The 21,152-nt window shown below is 35.9% G+C and overlaps 3 protein-coding genes across 6 annotated transcripts in view; 2 read left to right on the plus strand and 1 right to left on the minus strand.

Moving 5' to 3' along the window:
* Positions 1–16: 16 nt before the first annotated feature.
* Positions 17–5,127, plus strand: HDAC11 (Histone deacetylase 11). Its single transcript, XM_053760651.1, has 8 exons — positions 17–331; positions 400–523; positions 913–1,023; positions 1,300–1,391; positions 2,481–2,685; positions 2,961–3,127; positions 3,753–3,861; positions 4,219–5,127. The coding sequence occupies exons 1-8, from the start codon at positions 324–326 to the stop codon at positions 4,393–4,395; spliced, it is 993 nt and encodes a 330-aa protein (XP_053616626.1). The 5' UTR covers positions 17–323; the 3' UTR covers positions 4,396–5,127.
* Positions 5,128–5,163: 36 nt separating this feature from the next.
* LOC128678822 (uncharacterized protein) lies at positions 5,164–10,669 on the minus strand. The gene is made up of 9 exons (XM_053760650.2): positions 10,422–10,669; positions 9,835–9,975; positions 9,311–9,471; positions 8,717–8,852; positions 8,377–8,481; positions 7,720–7,859; positions 7,016–7,103; positions 6,481–6,587; positions 5,164–6,201 (listed from the first exon to the last, which is right to left on the minus strand). Exons 1-9 carry the CDS (start codon positions 10,542–10,544, stop codon positions 6,060–6,062), a joined length of 1,143 nt encoding a protein of 380 aa, XP_053616625.1. The 5' UTR covers positions 10,545–10,669; the 3' UTR covers positions 5,164–6,059.
* A 603-nt stretch (positions 10,670–11,272) lies between these two features.
* LOC128678632 (uncharacterized) overlaps positions 11,273–21,152 on the plus strand; it is a 72,237-nt gene continuing 62,357 nt past the window's right edge. For 3 of the 4 annotated variants that reach the window (XM_053760285.1, XM_053760284.1, XM_053760286.1), the window contains exon 1: positions 11,273–11,687. In XM_053760285.1, the coding sequence (XP_053616260.1) occupies positions 11,498–11,687 (190 nt within the window). In that variant the 5' untranslated portion in view covers positions 11,273–11,497. The remainder of the gene's footprint in view (positions 11,688–21,152) is intronic. The other variant, XM_053760283.1, reaches the window with a different exon arrangement.

Below are 21,152 nucleotides of genomic sequence, written 5' to 3' on the forward strand. Positions count from 1 at the left end.
ACATTTCGCGCGGCACTGTGTCGTTGCTAGGCAACAACTTTTTTTTAATAATAGGAGGCTGAGAAAATCGAACATAAACAAACATCAAAGTCAAATTAATCATATACATTTTGGCATGGCAAGGCTGGCATTGATGTTTCATGTACCTGTTTATCATACGATTTCATTTTCGCAAACTGTGTTTACATTTTTTTTCGTTGTTTTCGTATTGATTTTGTGCGACAAATAAAGATAGAAATGGGATTATTGGCGGGAATAAATTGCATTATGCTTGTAAAAGTACGGAGTTGTTAATAGGCGACGATCAAAGAAAATTTTTAATTATGACGAGGTTTGTAAAACTGAGTAGTATTTGAATGATATAAAATCAGAGATAGGTAACTAATGATTATTTTTCAGCTTATATTTCGATATCGCTGACAACCAGTGGCCGTTGATTTATCATGAAAAGTATAATATATCGTTTTGGGGTCTCGAAAAACTGCATGTGTTCGATGCCAAGAAATGGGGCAATATCATAAAGGTGCGTATAATAAATGAACACACTGAGCCTTTTATAAAAATAAGTTAATTATATTTATGCGTATACGGAGTGTACATTTCAACCCGATTTAATTCAATAAATGTTTCGAAATAAATATTTTATTGGGGGCTTTTAAATTGTTATGAAAATATTCAACAAATAAAAAAATTATACAATGATCATGTATAAAGTGCACGTGCTCATATGCCCACTATACTATTAAAAAAATGTATTTCACCCAAGGAATTATTGCAAATTCAAATTAATAAAAACATGTATGTTTTTATTTCATTTTTCTTACTAGATATCAAAGCCTGAGGTTAATACAATATTTAAAATTTCTATATCAATGTCTATATTCAAAATGTATTGATAAAAAAATGTTTCAGCACCTGAAGGAAGGGTCCTTCATAGATGATGATGCCATAGTGCAGCCAAATGAAGCGCAGAAAAGTGACTTGCTTGTTGTACACACAAAGAAGTATCTAAAGTCTCTCAAAGTATGTATAGTTTACATTATTACATAGTATAAAACAAATGTCTGTTCGGCCCTATGTATGTTTAGATCTTTGAAACTATGCAATGGATTTTAATGTTTTTTGTGGGTTTTCTTAATAGATAAAGTTCTAGAAGGTTTATATGTATGTAACATGCTTAATAATTCATCTACGCCTATGCCAGGGTTGGACACTAGTATTATTTTAGCAATTGCTAAAATAATGTTTACATTATTTTGAATTGTGTTTGCTGGATAACATGATTATTTAAATTTTCAGTGGAGTGTGAACGTTGCAATGATAGCAGAGGTTCCTGTGGTGGCCTGTTTGCCCAACATCTTAGTGCAACATGCATACTTGAGACCTATGAGGTATGTGTGCAATTTTGTAGTTTGATTTCCTTTAATTTAATTTTAAGTGTCTGTTTCACCGTTATCATCTATCAGGTACTTTAAGTTAAAAAGTCTGAATTTAAAAAACGCTTTGTAGGATTCAGTGTAAAGTGTATCACCATTTTGTATCTGGTTCTCTTACTACAACCTTCGGCACATAAGTTGAACCAAAATGGCGGCCGACAGCGCAGGTTTAATTAGAGATGAAATTAATAGAAAGGATTTTTAGTGGTTATTATTTATGAAAAAATAAACGAGTATTTTGAATTTCGCGGATAACCACGAAAAATCCCATAAATCTCTAATTAAACCTGTGCTGATGGCTGACAGTCACCATTTTGGTTCAACTTATGTGCTGAGGATTGTACTATTTTTATTTGGTGATCATGTCTGTTTATTCATTTACGTTGGGCGTCACATGTAGCATTGAGTGAGATGCTAGATAACTTTAAATGGTATGTTCAGTAACTTATAAAACAATGAAGTACTTATGATTATCCTAGCAAATGTAAACATACACTGCAAGTATAAGGGAGCGGCATACCGTCATCCCCTACTAACAGCATAAGGGTGTGCTACGAATCAAGGCGTTCCGTCAACCCCGTACTCCGTTGTTCACTTGAGGCATACCTAAGAAATTAATCAATCCGCTGTCCGTTGTTCGGTGTTCCTGCACACCTGTGATGGCGAAACGACCCGAACCCTTACGAGGACTGCCAATGGTGGGCTATATAAACCGAACAACGGACAGCGGATTGATTCACTTCTTAGGTATGCCTCAAGTGAACAACGGACGGCAAATGCATCTGGTATGACTTTTAGACTCACACACTATCTAGTGTGTGTGTCTAAAAGTCATACCAGATGCATTGAGGCGACTTGAATAATTTATGACACCAATAACACACTCATGAATGAAGTGGATCAAGGATGAACAAGAAAGGAGTATCATTTGAGTATCAAATGACAGAACGAAATGGAAGGAACTTACATACTGTGCCCCATATGAGTGGGATAAGGTCAAGAAGAAGAAGAATGAATGAATGTACGTCTAGTAAAAAATTGCAGGTTGCAAACCGGTGGTTCGATTCTTGGTGGTAAGTTGGCGTTGGAGCGGGGCTGGGCTATCAATGTGGGCGGCGGCTTCCACCACTGCAGCGGCGAGGCGGGCGGCGGCTTCTGTCCCTACGCCGACATCACGCTGCTCATACGCTTCCTCATCAACGCTGGCAAGATCGAGACCGCTATGATTGTGGATTTGGACGCGCACCAGGTATGTGTATTGTCATCATATATCATTTAATATGTATTATTATTCTTACGTACATAACACACGAATAAATCTACAAAACTAGTGGACCTACATTAAAAGGGCTAACAACTTAAATTGAAACACTTTTTACCATACCATTAGCATTCTTATAGGGTACTGAAGAAAGAAGGCGAGGCCTTTGCCCAGCACTGGGATACAACAACAGGTTAGAATAAAAAAAATTAGGATACTGGCAGCTATGTAAAAAAAATAAATTTCATCCACTCTTTCGGCAGGGTAACGGCTACGAGCGCGACTTCATCGGCGTGCCGGAGGTGTACATAATGGACATGTACAACAAGCACATCTATCCGCGAGACAAGGACGCCAAGCGCGCCATCCGCCGGAATGTGGAGCTCAACACTCACGTGGAGGACCTCGCCTACATGCTACAGCTGCGGCAGTCAGTACACAAGCTTCTTAAGGGTCGTGCATTAATCACGTGAGGCTTGAAAGGGGAGGGGGTTTGTCCACGTATCAAGGGGTAGTGGGGGGGGAGTGATCCTAGCAATGTTAAAAAAAAATCACTTGATTAAAGCAAGGCCTCTTAGCGTGTTCACTCGGTGTATGTTATCAGCTAAGACCAATAGTAAGCCACCAATCATATAGATCCCTCAGCGTGTCAAGGGATATAAGATTCAGGGGGAAGGTGCTCTGATAGTGGGTTAAGGGATACCGAAGCATATCTCCCCGTCCTTATTAGTTGGCTGAATCCCTATAAATACGCATATGTTACTGAGTCGAGTATATACAGGGTGTTAGGACCACTCCATATCCTCTCGGGGATGTCGTATGAGGCGACTAAGGGACACAAAGCGTTAACAGCTGATTGGCAACAATAGCATTCCCAAAGAGGGTTGACGACATGCAAATGCAAAGGTTGCAAAATCATAGCCAAATCTTCCAAATTTAATTGCAATTCTACTACGATAACCCTGGGCTTTGGGGCGTCACAGCAATGCAACTGAGAGAGAGAGAATACAGATGTGACTTAATAAAAGCTTATAAAATATATGTATTTCTTGTAGAAATCTCAAAGCGGCCCTGCAGGAGTTCAAGCCGGACATTCTCGTTTACAACGCCGGCACCGACGTCCTCGACAACGACCCACTAGGTCTTATGAGGATCAGTGAAATTGTAAGCAGGATTATTCTGTTTCTTGTTGGTCTAAATAGTCGTATTTCCTCATAGCTGAGGGTTGTGGTCATTACGTGGAATTAAACACGAACAACAACTTTCTTGCCACTTTTAATGGAGTGGTTTTCCATTGCCGTCTCCATTTCAAACACAAGTTAATCAACCAGTGTGCAGGTTTCCCAACTCTGTAAATTGTGTAAAATTATTTTTTTTCTAGAAAAATCGTTTTAATTTATTAATGATTTTAAATTAATGCTTAAAATCTCTTGAATATTTCATAAAAAATGTCTGTCTTAATTTGCGTAGAACGACTACTATTCTATAATACGCAACTCGCTAATAATATTTTCTTTATAGGGCATCATCAAACGAGACGAATTCGTATTCCAAATATGCAGGGAGCAACGAATTCCTATAGTGATGCTCACGAGTGGCGGGTACCTTCCAAAAACGGCCAAAATCATATCAGACTCCATCATCAACCTTCACAACAAAGGCCTAATAAGTGGGAAGCGAGAGAAAGGAGTCCAATAGGGAATCTCACGCAAATATAATACTAATAAACTGAAGACAATGACCAGCCGTTACCAATACCTACCGGTACCTGACAATATTAAAGTCCATACAATTTTCTACCACAAAGCGACAAGATAAGAACAAAATATAAATGCCCCGTTTCTTCTTGTGTACTTATAATATGCTCTTTCTTGTGTGAGCGGAACAAAATATGTGTATAGTATAGATACTATACACATATTTTGTAAAATACAACTTGAGTTATATGACAGCAGGATGAACTGATACATTCGAAATGAGAGCGACAGAGAAAGATGTTTATTTTCGTACTATTTGACATCTGTCATTATAATCAAGTTATTACGAACTATACGTACTATGATGTTGGTAGTGTGCCATCTGTGTCGGGCTTTGCGTAATATTCCCTATTCCACGTAGCATATACTTAGATGCTATTTCGAGTCTAACTCGCTATGGCAACACTGAACGCTGGAGTTGCTCCGAGTGAAACCCGATATAGCAACACTGGACGTCAGTGTTGCCAATGATTTTGGAAAAAAAAATATTCCAATTTAGAAATTTTGATCTCAAGTGCCAAGTTTATTTATCGCAAATCGAATTTGCAATTCTAGAATAAAATTCTATAGAAATCCAGTATTACTATGTGATATAAAAAATATATTTATTTACATATTCAATGTTTAGCTTCGAAGTTTTATTTTTCAATAAATACTGTTTTTTTTCTATTGATTCTGTAGTTTCATTCGGAAAATAAAAACGTAGAAATATGAATAAAAGTTTATTAAAGCTACAGCCATAGACATATAAAGTAATATATTAATATTGCACATTATATTATCACAACGAAATTGCCTTTGCTCATAGTACTTAGTTTGTGTACAAAAAGTTGCATTTGTAAATATAAATGTGATATTACGATGTTTATATGGACAGAAATTAAAAACAATATGTGCGAAACAATATGTATGTGTGAATGGGACCACAGAGAGAAGCTGTTGACCTCCTAAATATTATATAACAGGTTCAGGGTGACATACTGAAACCACTGTGCAACTTGAAAACCAGATAATTTATTACACACTTAATAGACACAATCTTTAAATTATAGTTATATTTAGTACTGAATTATGGATATTTTTACAATTTGAGTCCAGTTTTATCTAAACCTGTCTGTATATATATTTTTTAGTTCCACAAAGTGTCATATTTTAATGTTCTCCCGTTCAAACAAGACAACATTTTTACAATATTTTTGACATTGAATATTTTCATATTCTTCATATGATGATTTCAGTTTATGAAAAATACATATTCGAAATGTAGATTTTTCAAAAATTGCTTGTTACCTAAATAGAGAACATAAAATTAATTAAGGAACTTCTTTTTGTAAAGCCACTCTTGAATATAGCCCTAAATAACCCTAAATTATATCGTAATACTAGTGTCATAGAGAGTTTGTAGAAAAGACCTGAGCGCCTCGCAAACTTTAATTTCTATGTTTAGGTCGAACGAATTGGATAAGGGTTAAACTGGCCCTACGTCTATTTTCACGTATACTATATGTGAATGTTTCATACTATATTTCATAAATAAACCTAAACAGAATCTAGTACTTTCGAACACAGCCACATAACCTGAAAATCGCGTGGCAAGGCCCCATTCTATCGGGTGGTAGTGTTGAACTGCGCGTAGTACTCGTCGGTAGGAGTGTTATTGTTGACCACGTCGCGGTAGTACTTCTCTTTCTCCTTCTGCTGCAGGGCCAAGAGTTGGTTCTCTTCCATCAGCTGGCGAGCGATCTCACTGGAAATATATTTTATCATTAAGTAATAATCTTCCATGCTGGTCTGGGAATGAACGAAAAATATAGAATGCGCTAGCTGCGACTCCCACGCAGGTTGTAAAAGTCAATCAAGGGAAATGGCTATAAATTAAAGATTCTTATAGACGATGGGCTAGCGATATTTTAGTGATCATTTAAAGATGATTTATATGTGTGTGTATCTCTAGTAAAATTTATGTACTTCTGGCTCACTGCACGTTTGGGCAACTACTGATTCCGTGAGTGGCTTTGTAACTTACCGTCTCTTCCTTTGGTCCGCAATGTCCTGGCGCGCCACCTCCCTCTGGATAGACTTTGCCAACGCCTGCCACTCGGCTTCCATTTTGTCCGCGGCCTCGCGTTTTGCCTGGACATTTAAAACTATTTTATCAAATAATCATTATCCGAAATTATTCAAAGCTTCCGTGAGAGGCAGAAGTCTGGAAGCGAAAGAAAAAAATCCATGTGCTAACAACCTGTCACCACGTGTATTTCTGAATCTGAATTTCATCAAACCCGTACCGTTTCGTGAGTTTTGTCTATCGTGGTATACAGAGCCAAGAAAGTCTATTTGTGTATATATTGTAGGCATAAAAACGTGAAACTATATTCGTGTTTCATCACCCATGATATGTACACTTTCATAAAAAGGATAATGTTTTAGTCTGTAGGTAGACATAGTATAGACATTTTTAGGCATTTGTCACTGGTAACACACATCTAGCTAATTACTATTATTACACCATTCCCGATAATAAAAGCAGCTTCCATATAATAGTTTATGCAATATTGTACCTTAGAAGCTATCATTTGTTCTTTTTGGGCAGCGTAGAACTTCTTGAGCTCTTCTTGGTTCATACCCTTATACATGAAACCGATAGCCCTGTCACACACATGGAACAGGTAAGTAAGGGGGCAATAGTTTTAATAATAATTTACCTAATAAAAAACATAATTTAGGTTGCTTGATTTTAACTTTTTATAGATATTTCTTCTTTATCCAAAGAGAAAACATCACGAGGAAATCTTTGTGTGTTGTGGAATTGGTAAAGTCATTTAAGTACTAATAATACAAATGATTGTGATGAATTTTTTCAATTAACATTCTCTCTTATTTTCTCGGGTCCTTAGCTCTCCGTAGCTGTGTAGCGAGCCCAGGATCCGGTGTCCTATTTTCTATTCCTTTTGCACGGCCTTCGGCATCCCTAGTTATCTGACCACTGTCACGCATATCACCCTTGACGACAAGCCAGTACTTCTTGGGTTTGCCCCTTATGCCAGGGCCGGGTGGGAGGTGCATAGTCAAGACTTTAGTTCCTTACGCAAGACGTGGCCATACAAGCATATTCAGCATTCATACGAGTATAGTAGCAGTTTATCTGCTAGATGACGATGTGGTTATGACAATCTCTTATATGAGCGTATTCCCGGTTACATCCTCAGCTATTGAGCGACGGAGCCCAGGGTATGTTTGAGGAGCGGTAATTACTATATATTACCTATTCTTTCCAAGCGCACTTTTAGCGACGTCCGGATTTTCAGTGAGCATATCAGAAGTTAGGTTGTTATACATCTCCGCAGTGTTGTCCGCCTCCTCCTGCTCCTTGAACACCTGATCCATCTGCTTCTTCTCTGTTGCCTGGCAACACAAATTATTAAATAATAGGGTCAAATCACACAAATTGATATTGACAGACAAAGATACGAAATCAGCAGATCGGGCAAATATTTGTCTGCAATTTGTCTGTTCTGGGTATTTTGTGCCCATCGAACCCGCGATACAAGCTTAGTGCTTATTGTGGACCGTTGAGTGTTGTCCATTTATGTATTTATTGAGTTTGACACTTGTGTTTTACTAACGATACTATACTTTATTACATTTAAATGCGGGGTCGAGAGCTCGCCGTGCATTCTGCGCTGCTGCATACATTCCTGAACGCACTGCCTCCCTTACATCTTAATTCATTTGCACGAACTATGTCTCAAGTGTCTCACAGGTACATAGGTAAGTAGTAGTGTTATTTTCCATTCTACTCGGTTCCCTGCCCTAGATTTTACCTCCCATGTGAGACGATCATAATATACGATCCATCGACAAGAACCTCGTTCATACTCCTAAATCTATTGATTGAATGATAGATTGTACGAATACAGACCAAAGCCTCATTATATCGTAGGTTGGCTTGTCCCAGACGGTAGCGACACTCGCGTTCCAGCTTGTCCAGCTCGCTCGCTCGGGCGTCGCGGGCTTTTATCGCCATCTGAAACATTTACATAATTATTAGTGTGGGTGATGTTGATGTAGTGTTAAATGAGGTTTGGAGTGAGGTTCGCAGTACAATAGGATCACACCATATCGACGTTACATTCGAGGTGAGGACGCGAAGCCCGGGAAAATAAACTATACAATCAGCCTTCTTCCATGATCTTCGAATCCTGAATCGTAAAAGCTTTGGCAAGACGTGTAATGAGACGCATATATGATTAAGTACTCACCATGTAGGCAGCCTCAGCTTTCTTCCTCTCGTCTTCGGCCGCCATCCGCTCCTGTACTTGCTGTTCTAGCCAGGAGTTTTTCTGCGCGGCCATGACTTTGCGACGCTCCTCAAACTCCAGGTCCTCGCCTTCAAATCTGAAAGATAGCATGGCTTATTATTTCTTAGTTGAGAAGGCCAAGACTCAGAATGCTATAAATTCTCAATAGTCCAATTAAATCGACACGAACAAAAAGAAGCACCATAAGGGTGATCAGCGTCCTTATTCATGGATATGGAGAAGTCTTGTCATAGAGCCACTCGTCACTAAACATATTTTCAAAGCAATTGGCATCGCATAGCATGGCACTAGCATATAGTAGAGAATTTGGCATTTATATGTGGCCGTCCAAATCAAAAGGGACCTTATGGCGGCTGGCACTTAGGTCTTTATTGGCGTTGTTCGGATACAAAACAACGGCAATAATGAGCTAAGTGTAGCCGCCATAAGGTCCCTTTTGATTTGCCATCAATCCTTTTGATTAGCCGTCCAAGGCCATAAGATCTTGGACAGCCGCATATTTTCTAGTTTTGAATATGTCTCATCAACTCTTACTTTTGCGCACTGGACATGCCGACAGGCGGCCCGTCCGTTGCTCTCGGCGGCAGCTGTTTTTTCAGCACATCCGGGTCGTTGAGGTCAAACTCCCGCCGGTCCTCAGGGCGTTGGTAGCTCTGGCGGTACGCGTCTATTTCCAATCCTATGCGGCGACGCTCCTGTCGAAACACCGAAATATTTAAATACATATGGGTCGGGTCATGATGGAAAATGATCTTTTTCTGATTGACTCGGGTCTTGGATATTTATCTATACATGTATTTTTTATAAAATATTTGTAGTATCGTTGAGTTAGTATCCCATAACATTTACTTTGGGGCTACCTCAAACTGTGTGATTTGTCTTAATAGGTAAATCTAATAGGTATAATAGGTATATCTATATCCTGTCATTGTTCCCTACGTGATTTGCTGGCCTACGCAAGACGTAGCCGTACCAGCGTAGGCTCAGCGTAGGCGTAGGGTTTGTCTGCTATGTAACAGAATACGTTTATTAATGACGTGACAATATTCCAAGAGTACCTCCTTTTCCCTGGCCTCGAGGACCACGGCCAGATTGCTGTCCTTGATCATCTGCGTGGCGAAGGCGAGGTCCCTGCGGTTCTGCTCGTCTCGCTCCGCCCGCTTCTCCCCAATCTGACGCTCCAGGAAAGGGACATCCACCTGAGAATCAGATAAGTTAGGATTTTGTTTATTTTTTTTATTTCTCTTACAAACTTTTATGTAACTTGCAATGTATGTAAATATACGAGTATGTTCCGGTAGAATCTTGCAACCCAATTCGAAGAAGATATCTGCGATTGATTGAGCAGAATTACTTTGATAATTAAATATTATTATACCTAATCCTACCCTAAACTTTCTGTTCTGGCATTGAATATTCTACCCCATAGCTCTAGCTCACTCCCTCCGACGTTGTCTATGTGACTGACTCCTTGCGGTCAGTCTACAAACTACTAGCGACCACATATGAAAAGCATGCCATGTATTTATTGGTTTTATTACACTAATTTTGAGTGACTTTCCATGGCTGTCTGCTGCGTTATTTACTTGAGCAGTTCAGTAAAACATCGAAGTTGTTTTTATAACAATTTGGGTCAAAATCTTACCCCAATCTTTCTGTTCCTAGCATTGAAGATCCTACTCCTCCGCTCCAACTCACACTGTCTCCGGCGTTCCCTATTCTGAGACTCCTTGCGGTCAGCCTCGTTCGCTATTTGCATTTTCATCATATTGACGCGCTATAATATTATCTGGTTTGTCGCTGTAAAAAAATTCTCGAACGTAAAATTGAAATATAAAAGTTTTGGCATCGAACTAACAAATTGTGTTGCTATGGAGATACAGTGAGGGAAATGAGGTCAATGTATTATCATGTTTTTAACATGATTTATATTTGTTAGTTCGCAATGAATAAACTTGAAAACTAATATGTGTCTGTGTTATATTAAAGATGATAAAGCAATCTGATTTGGTATTGGCACTTGTGTATTTTAAAACCAGTTTTGCCCTCGGCTGCGCCCGCGAGATTATCCCATGGGCATTTATTTTTACGGCATGATTTTTTTCTTTTTCCGTACGTCACACTTAATGTATGTAAATTTTTAAGATGATTGGTTGAGTAGATAAAGCGTGAAGAATATTAGTTAAGACAAGTAGATTAGGATACGGAGAAGGAAAAGGGATTGGATCAATTAGGTAAGTTGGTGATTCAAATTCCAAAAGAATGTCGCAATGAACATTTTCTTGATTCCGGCTGGCATACAAAAGTTGTGAATGTTTGCAGCACAGACATGGATATCATATAGTTTTTTAGAAAAACAAAAAAAAAATTGATGGAACTATACCTAGTTTCTTTTTATTTCTACTAAAGCAATATATTTTTCAATACTGGCAACAAACATGTCGTTGCGCATGTGTGCGTCACGACAGTGCTACCACATGCTCAGATTGCGTATCGTAGAACCGGCGCGGCGGCGTAGTACACCCGCAGAGCGCTCCAAAAAGGTTGCTTCATTCGGGCACTATCGGTCGCGTCGGAGCGTATGTGCGACCAACGCGTGCGTAAAATCGTATTTATAAACGATTGTTTCGTATTCCGTGTTTCGCAATCTATTTTGAGTAAACAAAACAGTGTGTTCTGTGTCAGTTCGTACTATAGCTTATTGCTGTGTAATGTGACGGTATGACAAGTGTTTTGAAAAAGTCAAAAGGTACAAAAGGTAAATCAGAATCCATGCAAGAAGACTTGCCTTCGAGATGGGGGAATGACTCCCATGGGAGCAAGGATGATGGTCTGAAGCTGATGAAGTATATTGATGAAAATATTATTGGGAAAGGAAATGCGTTCTGCGGACCCTTTGGAAGAAGGAAAGGTAAGAAAGATATAGATAACATTTCTTTGTTTGCTGTTTAGTTATAATTAGCCTGTTTAGTTATAATTGTGATTGCCTAAATCTAAGTTATTATATTGAAAAAGGTTTTATTCGGAGGAGATGTATACGTAATATGCTTCTGAATTAGTTATTTTTATTAATATAGCACTACTTAGTTACATGACGTGCCCGTAAATAAATACCCCTAATCACAATACACCGGGGTTTTTAAAATTCGACTTAAGTAATACCTACATACATAATAAATGACATTTAGATAATGATGAATAATGATCACAACATGCACAACACAACATTGGGTGCCAATATGTATATTTGGGTCTTTACGGTCACTTGGCACTGCCAATCAAATCATTAATTAACCAAATATACATAAGTACAAAAATATACATACAAAAGGCCCATTAAATGGATAAAACTTAATTACTCTAATAAATAATTTCGCCTTATTGAAAAGCTTATGAACTGAAATTACTAATTTAAGATCTTTTTCAAGCCTTTTCCTCAATTCCTCAAAATGTAAAATTCTTCAGTGAAAGGCATTTCAACAGGTAAAACTGGTTTTAAAGGTCGCCAAGGAGAGATGGGAGCAAAAACCTGGACGTTACTCATTAAGTCACGAACCGAGCAGTCCGAAAAAGAGAACTCTCATTTAACGTGTTTTCGATGCTTTAAATTATGCCTTTACTATACACAATTTTGCATGATTCATTGCTACATTTGTATGTATGAAGTTCAAGAGTGCACACTGTCAACTCGTACAAAGGATGTCAATCTCATGTTACACATAATTGGTTTGATGCATATTAATTTAAAACTGCGGAAGCCTATTGCAATAGATATGGAAATAGCAAATGCATTCACGTGTTGTGTCGCGTGTCCTCGGTTCTGATTTGACCCTTATTAGTCATTAGTCGGCAATATCGATGGCACAATGCTTATTTGATTGAGCATTTGATTAAGCCATTTTTCTATCTACTGGTTATACTGCGTGTTTGGATTATCTGAAATTAATTTGAATTAATACCTACTCTGTATTTACATAATCAAATGTAATGGGCAGATCAAGACTAAACGAACAAAAAAAGACAAAACGAACTGACCATTAACATAATTTGTGACGAAAGTCAGTAAGCAAGTTGATTTGCATGAAAATTTGAGGTCATTAGTAGGTATATGCGCCCGTCACAAGTTTTGCTTTATATGGTCAATTGATCATTACTCGATAATCAATCATTCGAACAAAAATACTTGATGCTGAAAAAAATTAAATAATGATCTGTGTGATCTGAGTCAATAAAATCAACATGGTTTATATTTTTTGTGTTAGTCCTCATAAAATAGAAGCCTACTTTTAAAACATTCGGTTATTTTTATATATATGTATACACTGCACGGTGAAACACAGTAAATATACTCGACAGATTATAATACATATAACACATATTATTTGTTTATAATTAGTTATTAGTTAAATTCGACGAAAGATTGGATTGGATTGCAAATATTATGTAAAAGACATCGCCCAAATGTCACACGTGACGTCAATAATAATGTTAATTGATAATTCCTTCTTGACTTATTTTATAATATAGTATTGTATTCTGGCTTTGCTATTCTATGCTCATATTTATAGGGCCTTGCATAAAAATATAACTCAAGCTTTGTGAAATTCTAATTTAAAACGGTAAATTTTTAATAATTCGTACCTATTGCTTTCCATAAAGTACTTAAATCGTTATGTTCTTGGTATGCTCTAAGATAGCATTCAAATATTTGAAAGCATTTTATACAACGACTAGATGTTGCCCGGGGCTTTGCTCCTGTGGGAATTTTGAGATTAAATAATAGCCTATAGCAATCTTGGATAATGTACCTTTATAATGGTGAAGAAATTTTTGAAATCGGTTAGATGGTTTCGGAGATTACCCGCCTCAAACATACAAACTCTCAAACGTTTACCTCTTTATAATAATAGTATAGATTGGTAGTATATATGGCCTCAAGTCGCATGTTCTCAAGATAATTACATGGCGAGACAGTAATAACAAGCAAAGAACAAGAAGTTCAAAAGACTGCCGTCCTCTGAAATTAGCCATTTGACCCTGGCACAATGCCGTAGCCTCAGTTACGAGTATATTACAGATGACTTTCATTCAACTGGGCACTTATTACGAATGTCGGAAATTAAATTCGTTATGATATTATGCCGATATACAGGCATCCGGGTTGTACTCTTCGAGCTGTTGCGCTATTGGCAATCTTAATAATAATTGGGAACTTAATGACTTCGAGTGTAATTATAATCTTACTAGGATGGTGACATTCTAAAGTTTGAAATCAAGGATCAGAATTTTGTCAATTTGTTCATTCGAATCATTTCTAAATCATATTGTGCTTGGTTATTTACATAGAAGATAATTACATGCAAGAAGACGGTTTTAGGTATATTTTGATACAGACATATCGGTGAATTGTACTAATAATAATAAAATCTGACATAACTATGTTCAAACATTTTATAGCTATATAAATACTAAATAACGAATTCATAATTGACGAGGCAAAGTTAACGTTTACGTCGTAACCAAAAGTTATTATCTACAATTTAAAAACTCGACTAGTGTACTGCTTATTTGTGCAAGGATCAATTACACCTTCAAATATTATTCGACGGTATTCTTGTACAAATAAAATCAGCATCATCTGGCAAACTCGTGCAAAACTCCTTTGTGGAAGGATCAGTTACGTAATAATAATATTTAATGAAGTGTCTCGCTGCCTCGCCGCATGTTGGCCTGCCAAGCAGACGCACATGTGTTGGCCATTTGCTGTTATTTGATAAATCAATTCTGAATTAGTTAATTTTATTACAAGTTTGTAATCCTCTAACATCAATAAAATATTTAATCGATTGATCCCATTTTTATCAACGTACACTGTAGACATTTTAATACACGTTGCTAGAAATGGTTAAAATTCTCTCTTACGCACGAATTAATCAGTAAACATACGCTTTGAATTTAACGTTAAAAGTACATGAAATGTTACATTACTCCTAAGTATTATATATTATATAATAAACACATTAATAATCCGCAATTTGGAAGATAATTATCTTATACTAGCGGCTTCGCCCGCGTAAATTTCCCACGGCCGGGAACATTAATTTTTCTGGGATGAAAAGTGTCAAAAGTATGCAAAATTTCAAGAAGATTGGTTGAGTAAGATAGAACGTGAAGTGGACGAAGTAACAAACAAACTTACTTTCGCATTTATAATATTAGTTAGGATTAGAATAAACCTTCTGTTATGTTATTTAAAAACCCAAACGTACATAGGGAGGGACAGACACTATGTACTGATTTGATCATCTTTCATTTTATCTGAATAAGAGGTGTAGAGAACAGAAAACAATACAAATAAATATGTATAATGCCCTATATATCTTTTATGTACTTACTATATAGATATTATTGGCATTATTTATCATAACATAATGTATGGCCTTGTATGCGCTACCGCATATTAGAAGTGCATTTTATACTAGCTGTGAGCTTGTGTTGTGTTGATAAATTATTGCACTTGTTCACTGGTACTTACAAGTACAAATTGTATGAAGAGAAAACTTTGAAAATCAATTGAAAGGAGTATATTTTACATCGTGAGGAAACCTAACACTGGTTGACAGTTTAACTTCATTAGTATGTGTAAGTATGCGATTCAACGTTGTCAGATTTTTTCTAGGCAATGCGGGATTTTGAATCCTTATGAGTAAAAAAGCGGGATTATTTCGTTAAACGCGGGACATGACAGAAAAAGAAAAGCAAATTAATATAGTTATTTTAATATTTTTACCAAAAACATAAATAGCTACATTTTATTGAAAATTTTGTTGTTGTAAAGTATGCCGATGCCGTGTTTTTTTGCTTCTGACTGCAAATCCAAATAAGCGGGACAGTAAATTCTGGACTCAAAAATCGGGACGTCTGGCAACATATAAAAGTGAATGTGTGTTTGTTTGTCAGTTCTTTACGTTAAAACAGAGCAACGGATTGAGATGATTTTTGGAGATGTTGGAGAACTGGAGAGTGTCATACTTTTTGCCGCGGGCGGAGCCGCGGGCAACAGCTGGTATAAATATATATTGTCGCTTATATACCTATAGAATCAAGTGTGTATATCTGAACCATATATTTATATTACTTACATAAGTGGCTGACATGTGACTAAACCTGTGTTAGTATTATATTATTTTGTATGTAAATTTGAAGGCACGTGTTAGGTTGCATGGTTCAATGTAGGTGTACGTAAAAGGTACAAGATTGATTAGGTATATAGATTCCTTTTAGTTATGAATACAAAATAATTAAAATTCAAAAGAATAATAATATAAACAAGCTGTTATAAGTAATCATTTACGTCAGTCTAATGATAATGAAATAATTTTCATTTCAAAAAATTGCATTGAACTCGATGGGATTTTTGACAGAACTATCGAGAAGACAATATAGCGATTCAAACTCTGAAAATTGGTTAAAAGTTTTTCGATCTTGTCACTACAAAAAACACCAAATCTTATGTATAATCGAACTTTAAGTGTCTACCTATTATGGATCTAATGAGAAGCCTTCTGATGGAGCGAAAACGATTTTTATTTTCTAGCAAAACATCCTGGCCGAAAATTCCACTTTCAAATTTCTTCTCACAAATGCCGATGGTGCAACAGTTCCTTTTTCAAACAATTCCACGGGTAACGTAAAAATGGCTGCCTACTCCTCTCACGGACGGACGATCAATCGATTAGCACACAATGTGAACAGATGTACTGCGAAATATTTTTCCATATGTGTGAACTGTTTAATTATTCAGTCTGTTATATAAGTACATGTGGTAAATAACAGACTATGTGGCGTCGTAGATAACGGCACTCACTTCATGAATATCACTGTTTGAGGAAAAATGTATTTTTCTTCGAAGATTGTTTTATGAGTCTTTGCACGTGGCAAAAAAAAAAATTGGTAAACAGTAGACGTTACGGCGTCGTAGATAACGTTTCAATAATCACTTGTTTGTGGCTCGGGGCGAGGCGATAAGTAGCTACATTACGAATCATTGTCGATGATATCAATCCTGTATCTTAAGAAAACGTAGACCAAGTGATATTTAAATTTTATTTGGTTTGGTATGTGTATGTTTATGAGTATTTGTAAATTATAAACGAAAATAGTAATAGAAAGATACTGATAAAAATGTAAACTACACTGGTAGCAATTATGAAATAATATGTATAAGTACTTTTTATCCTGATAATTGGGGCGAAGCCATAAGCGTTGTAGCACATCAACAATAAGCATCGTCCACCTCACACGTCCCATCCTTACATGGCGATCCTGCCAGTTACCTATTTGTAGCTATTATTATAAGGAGTCGACACAAAACACGTGGTATGTCACATAATACACGTATATTGCAAAAATTGAGTAAGTACATTATACACGCAGTAATTTTTATAATAATTCAAGGTAAATATTTTATCAAATGTGTCTGTAATAACAAGGTCAAATTGAATAAATTAATATTATTTGATTCCCTTTTCTTGGATATTGAAGAATCGAAGATAAGGCACGAAAGTACTTGAGCCTTGAGCAGCAGGAAAATTTGCAAAATTTTCTAGATTCTAGTGTGTAGATAGACTTATGGAAGTTATGATTCACCTTCGTGCTAGGTAGCTAATTGCCGAAACCGAGTCAGATTAAGAACAAGATAAGTATTACATCATTTACATAGCACAAGGTTTGATTTCTGCCTCTCATCTTCGCGTGTCACATTCGGAGCTGTAAAGCCCCAAAACCCAGGGTTAGCGAAAATAATTATCTATTAAATTTTAAAGATTTGGCTATGATTTTACAACCAGTCGCATGGAAACTTTTTGTGAATGCCATTGTTAAGGCTATTTGTCTTTTTTCTCGTACAACATCCACGGGAGGATATGGATTAGTTCTAGTAGATATAGATTAGCTCTCAGCCTAGAATAGAAGGAGTTTGATCTATCATTGTAACATTATCATCAGGTTTTCTGTCTGTTCTTCCTCTTCTTGCATGCAAAGACAATAGGTTATCTACTATATATCATCATCATTATCTTCTCAGCCACAAAAAGATCACTGCTGGACATAAGCCTCTCCCAAAGACTTCCACAAAGACCGATTGAAAACACGCAGCTTGTGTCCAGCGTCTTTCTGCGACTTTATCGTCAAACCACCTGATTGGTGGATGGCTAGCCCTGCGCTTGCATTAATTATACATCAATTTGATGGTGCCCCAAAACCGGGTGTCAATGTGCTTCGTAGTCATATAGAGACGTATATATAGAGACATATAGAGATCATCATATAGAGACGTATATATAGAGACATATAGAGATCATCATATAGAGACGTATATATAGAGACATATAGAGATCATCATATAGAGACGTATATATAGAGACATATAGAGATCATCATATAGAGACGTATATATAGAGACATATAGAGATCATCATATAGAGACGTATATATAGAGACATATAGAGATCATCATATAGAGACGTATATATAGAGACATATAGAGATCATCATATAGAGACGTATATATAGAGACGTGAAAAACGGGAATTAGTTTCGTGACGTTAAATTTCGTTTAAAAATCAATAATAATAATAAGGATTTGATTAATACGTCAATTTATAACACCGCGCGCGGGACCCTTTTAAATCTATGATAACAATAATGATATTTTACTAAAATAAAAAAAAGAGTTGATAGAAGAAAACGTAGTACGAATCAGTAATCTAAAAAAACGATCTTCAATCGTAGCGTCTGACGCCTACGGAAACTTTGTAAACTAGTTTCTGATACAGGTTTAAGTTACCACATTAGACCTACCCACTTTTTCTTTTTAACACTTCGACTAGTTTTGTTTTGTGCATGTGTCCACGTATCATTTATATGTGAATGTGAATATGCCCTCCCAGTTGTACCTATTCGGAGCTGGGACGCCGCAAAGCTTTTAAAAAATAAACCTTAAAATATTTAACATTCGGCTGTAATTTTACAGTCTGCCGCTTACCTGACGTTAGTGTCTCCTATACTCCTACTAGGTACATTCTCCGAAATCCGAAAATTAAAAGATTTCTGAAGTAGACAGAAAAATAACAAAATCACTCGCATTTATATGGCTAGAGATACATTTTACTAATTTAGGAATGTACACTGTAGATTATATTTACATAATTGTAGGTTTGTAATTAAACAGTTTGTCGATTGTATTCATGAATTCATCTGTTCGTCTGTTTGTGCACTTATCTAGTATTACGCAACTGACCTTCGAGTGTTTTTGACCGGTTTTTATTCAATTAGAGTCATTATCAGTAGTCGTTGTAAACATTTGATAAACGGATAACAATAATATGAGAAATATGCTTTTGTATCAGTTCCATAAATACGTCATTTTAGTGATGATAAAAATAAATGGACAGAACTTAACGGCCCATAATAAGTAAGTTTGTATCCTGGGGCCGATGAACACAGAGCAGAGGCACCACAGTTGGATTATTAGGTTCTGGGTAACTAATAATTTTGATAAAATTCAACCAATATACATATAAATGGCAAATTTTCCCCGTATGGTCTACGTCATCTTTGTAATATTTACAAATAAATTAATTATTTAAGTAGAGAAATCAAATATTAATAAAAAATATCGTAAAAAAATTAATATTTCACAATAACATTTATTTATATATTTTTTTAAAATTGAAATTCCATAAGAACACGGAAAGCCTTGAAACTATTGCAATATGCAACAACTATAACAGGATAATACAACAGTTTTCAAACAAAACGCACAGGTGTGTTGTTAACATTCAACAGTCTAGGTGATATATCTGGTGATATATCTACGAGCAACAAATGGCAACTGTTGTTTATAAATAGTTTTATAATGTTCAATGTCGTTCACTACACCGCTGAAGGTATTGACTGTTATTAAAAGAAAAGGAAAAATTGTGTCCAAAAAATTCTGGGAAAAATATTATGAGGTTTTTCGTTTCGTTTTCCCTTTCATCTTAGTAGGAAACATAAAACAATGCTTGATTTAGTCTTATGTACCTACGTAGACATAACTATCAAAATATATTAAAAATACAACAAGAAATCTTCTTTGTGTTTTATTATACTTTATATTGACATACTATGGTGAAATAAAATTAATAATTTCCATCACAGTCAAATTACAGAGAAATATTTATCGAAATACATAATGAAACCAATAAATTTATGCTGCATTAATAAATAAATAGTACCTACAAGATCACAAAAGCCCGAACTTTCGCTTTTACAATTCATTACAAATTCTGAATTTCACTTTTACAATAGGCAAATTTTGTAATGAAGATTTACGATTTACAAGGTGTTTACTTAACTATAGGTAATAAAAGGAAACTGCGATTGAATAAATTAACAGTTAGGCATACACAGTCTTCACTGGAAAACATTTATTCTAGTTTCACTTGCAGGTCAGCGTCAAATAACATTATGAGAGACTAGGGTTTCGACACTCGGGTCTAAAGTCTAGAATTTATTCAAAAATTACGCCTTTACAGGCCTTCATTCACTTTGGTAGGTACTTAACTAAATTTACCTACCAAGTGAAGATTTTACTATCGTTGACAGAATTTGTACTATGTATTATAAAACACATTTTTATCATATCTTATATCGTTTCGCTGAGAAGAAATACCGAAAATCATTCTCCGGTCTCGTATTGACTTTCCAAGGGTACGACATTTTAATTATCACTAAAAATGTTTACAATCCTTGTATAACTTACGAATAAGTATGTACATACTTACTCGTATTCCAACTGAAATATTTGAAATATTAAAAAAAATAGGACCTGAATATATTTATTATGAAATAAAAAAATAGAACAGATTGTTTAGTAGAGTACTAAGTACGAATTCATAAGAAATATGTCTTCGAGTCTACAGGAAGCAGGAAAACGTAGATGATAATAAACAGTAGTTAGCAATTATGCGAAGGAAAATTATGCCATTCCGCCATGTTCAATGGCAGGCCGCTTGCTCACGCAGAATATGTACAGTTAGAATTTATTTTAATTCAAAAAACCAGAATAAAAAACGAGTTTTCCTTTTCAATTTGATTTCTATTTATAAACTTTTTGAATTAATATGTAATTTTATGTTTAAACCTCTCCACTATTTCAAACGGAACTTAAAAAAATCCATATTGTGTATTTTGATTATAATTTTAAGCAGTGTGGACTTGACCTGCCACCAGGGTTGCCAGATACAAGTTTCTCGTCTGATTTTGCTATCCATTCCGAGATTGAACCATGTTATTCAAATGATGTATTTTTGTTTTTTCACAAACAAAAAAA

The sequence above is a fragment of the Plodia interpunctella genome, chromosome 20, assembly GCF_027563975.2.
Source record: "Plodia interpunctella isolate USDA-ARS_2022_Savannah chromosome 20, ilPloInte3.2, whole genome shotgun sequence".
In the NCBI taxonomy this organism is placed as follows: domain Eukaryota; kingdom Metazoa; phylum Arthropoda; class Insecta; order Lepidoptera; family Pyralidae; genus Plodia; species Plodia interpunctella.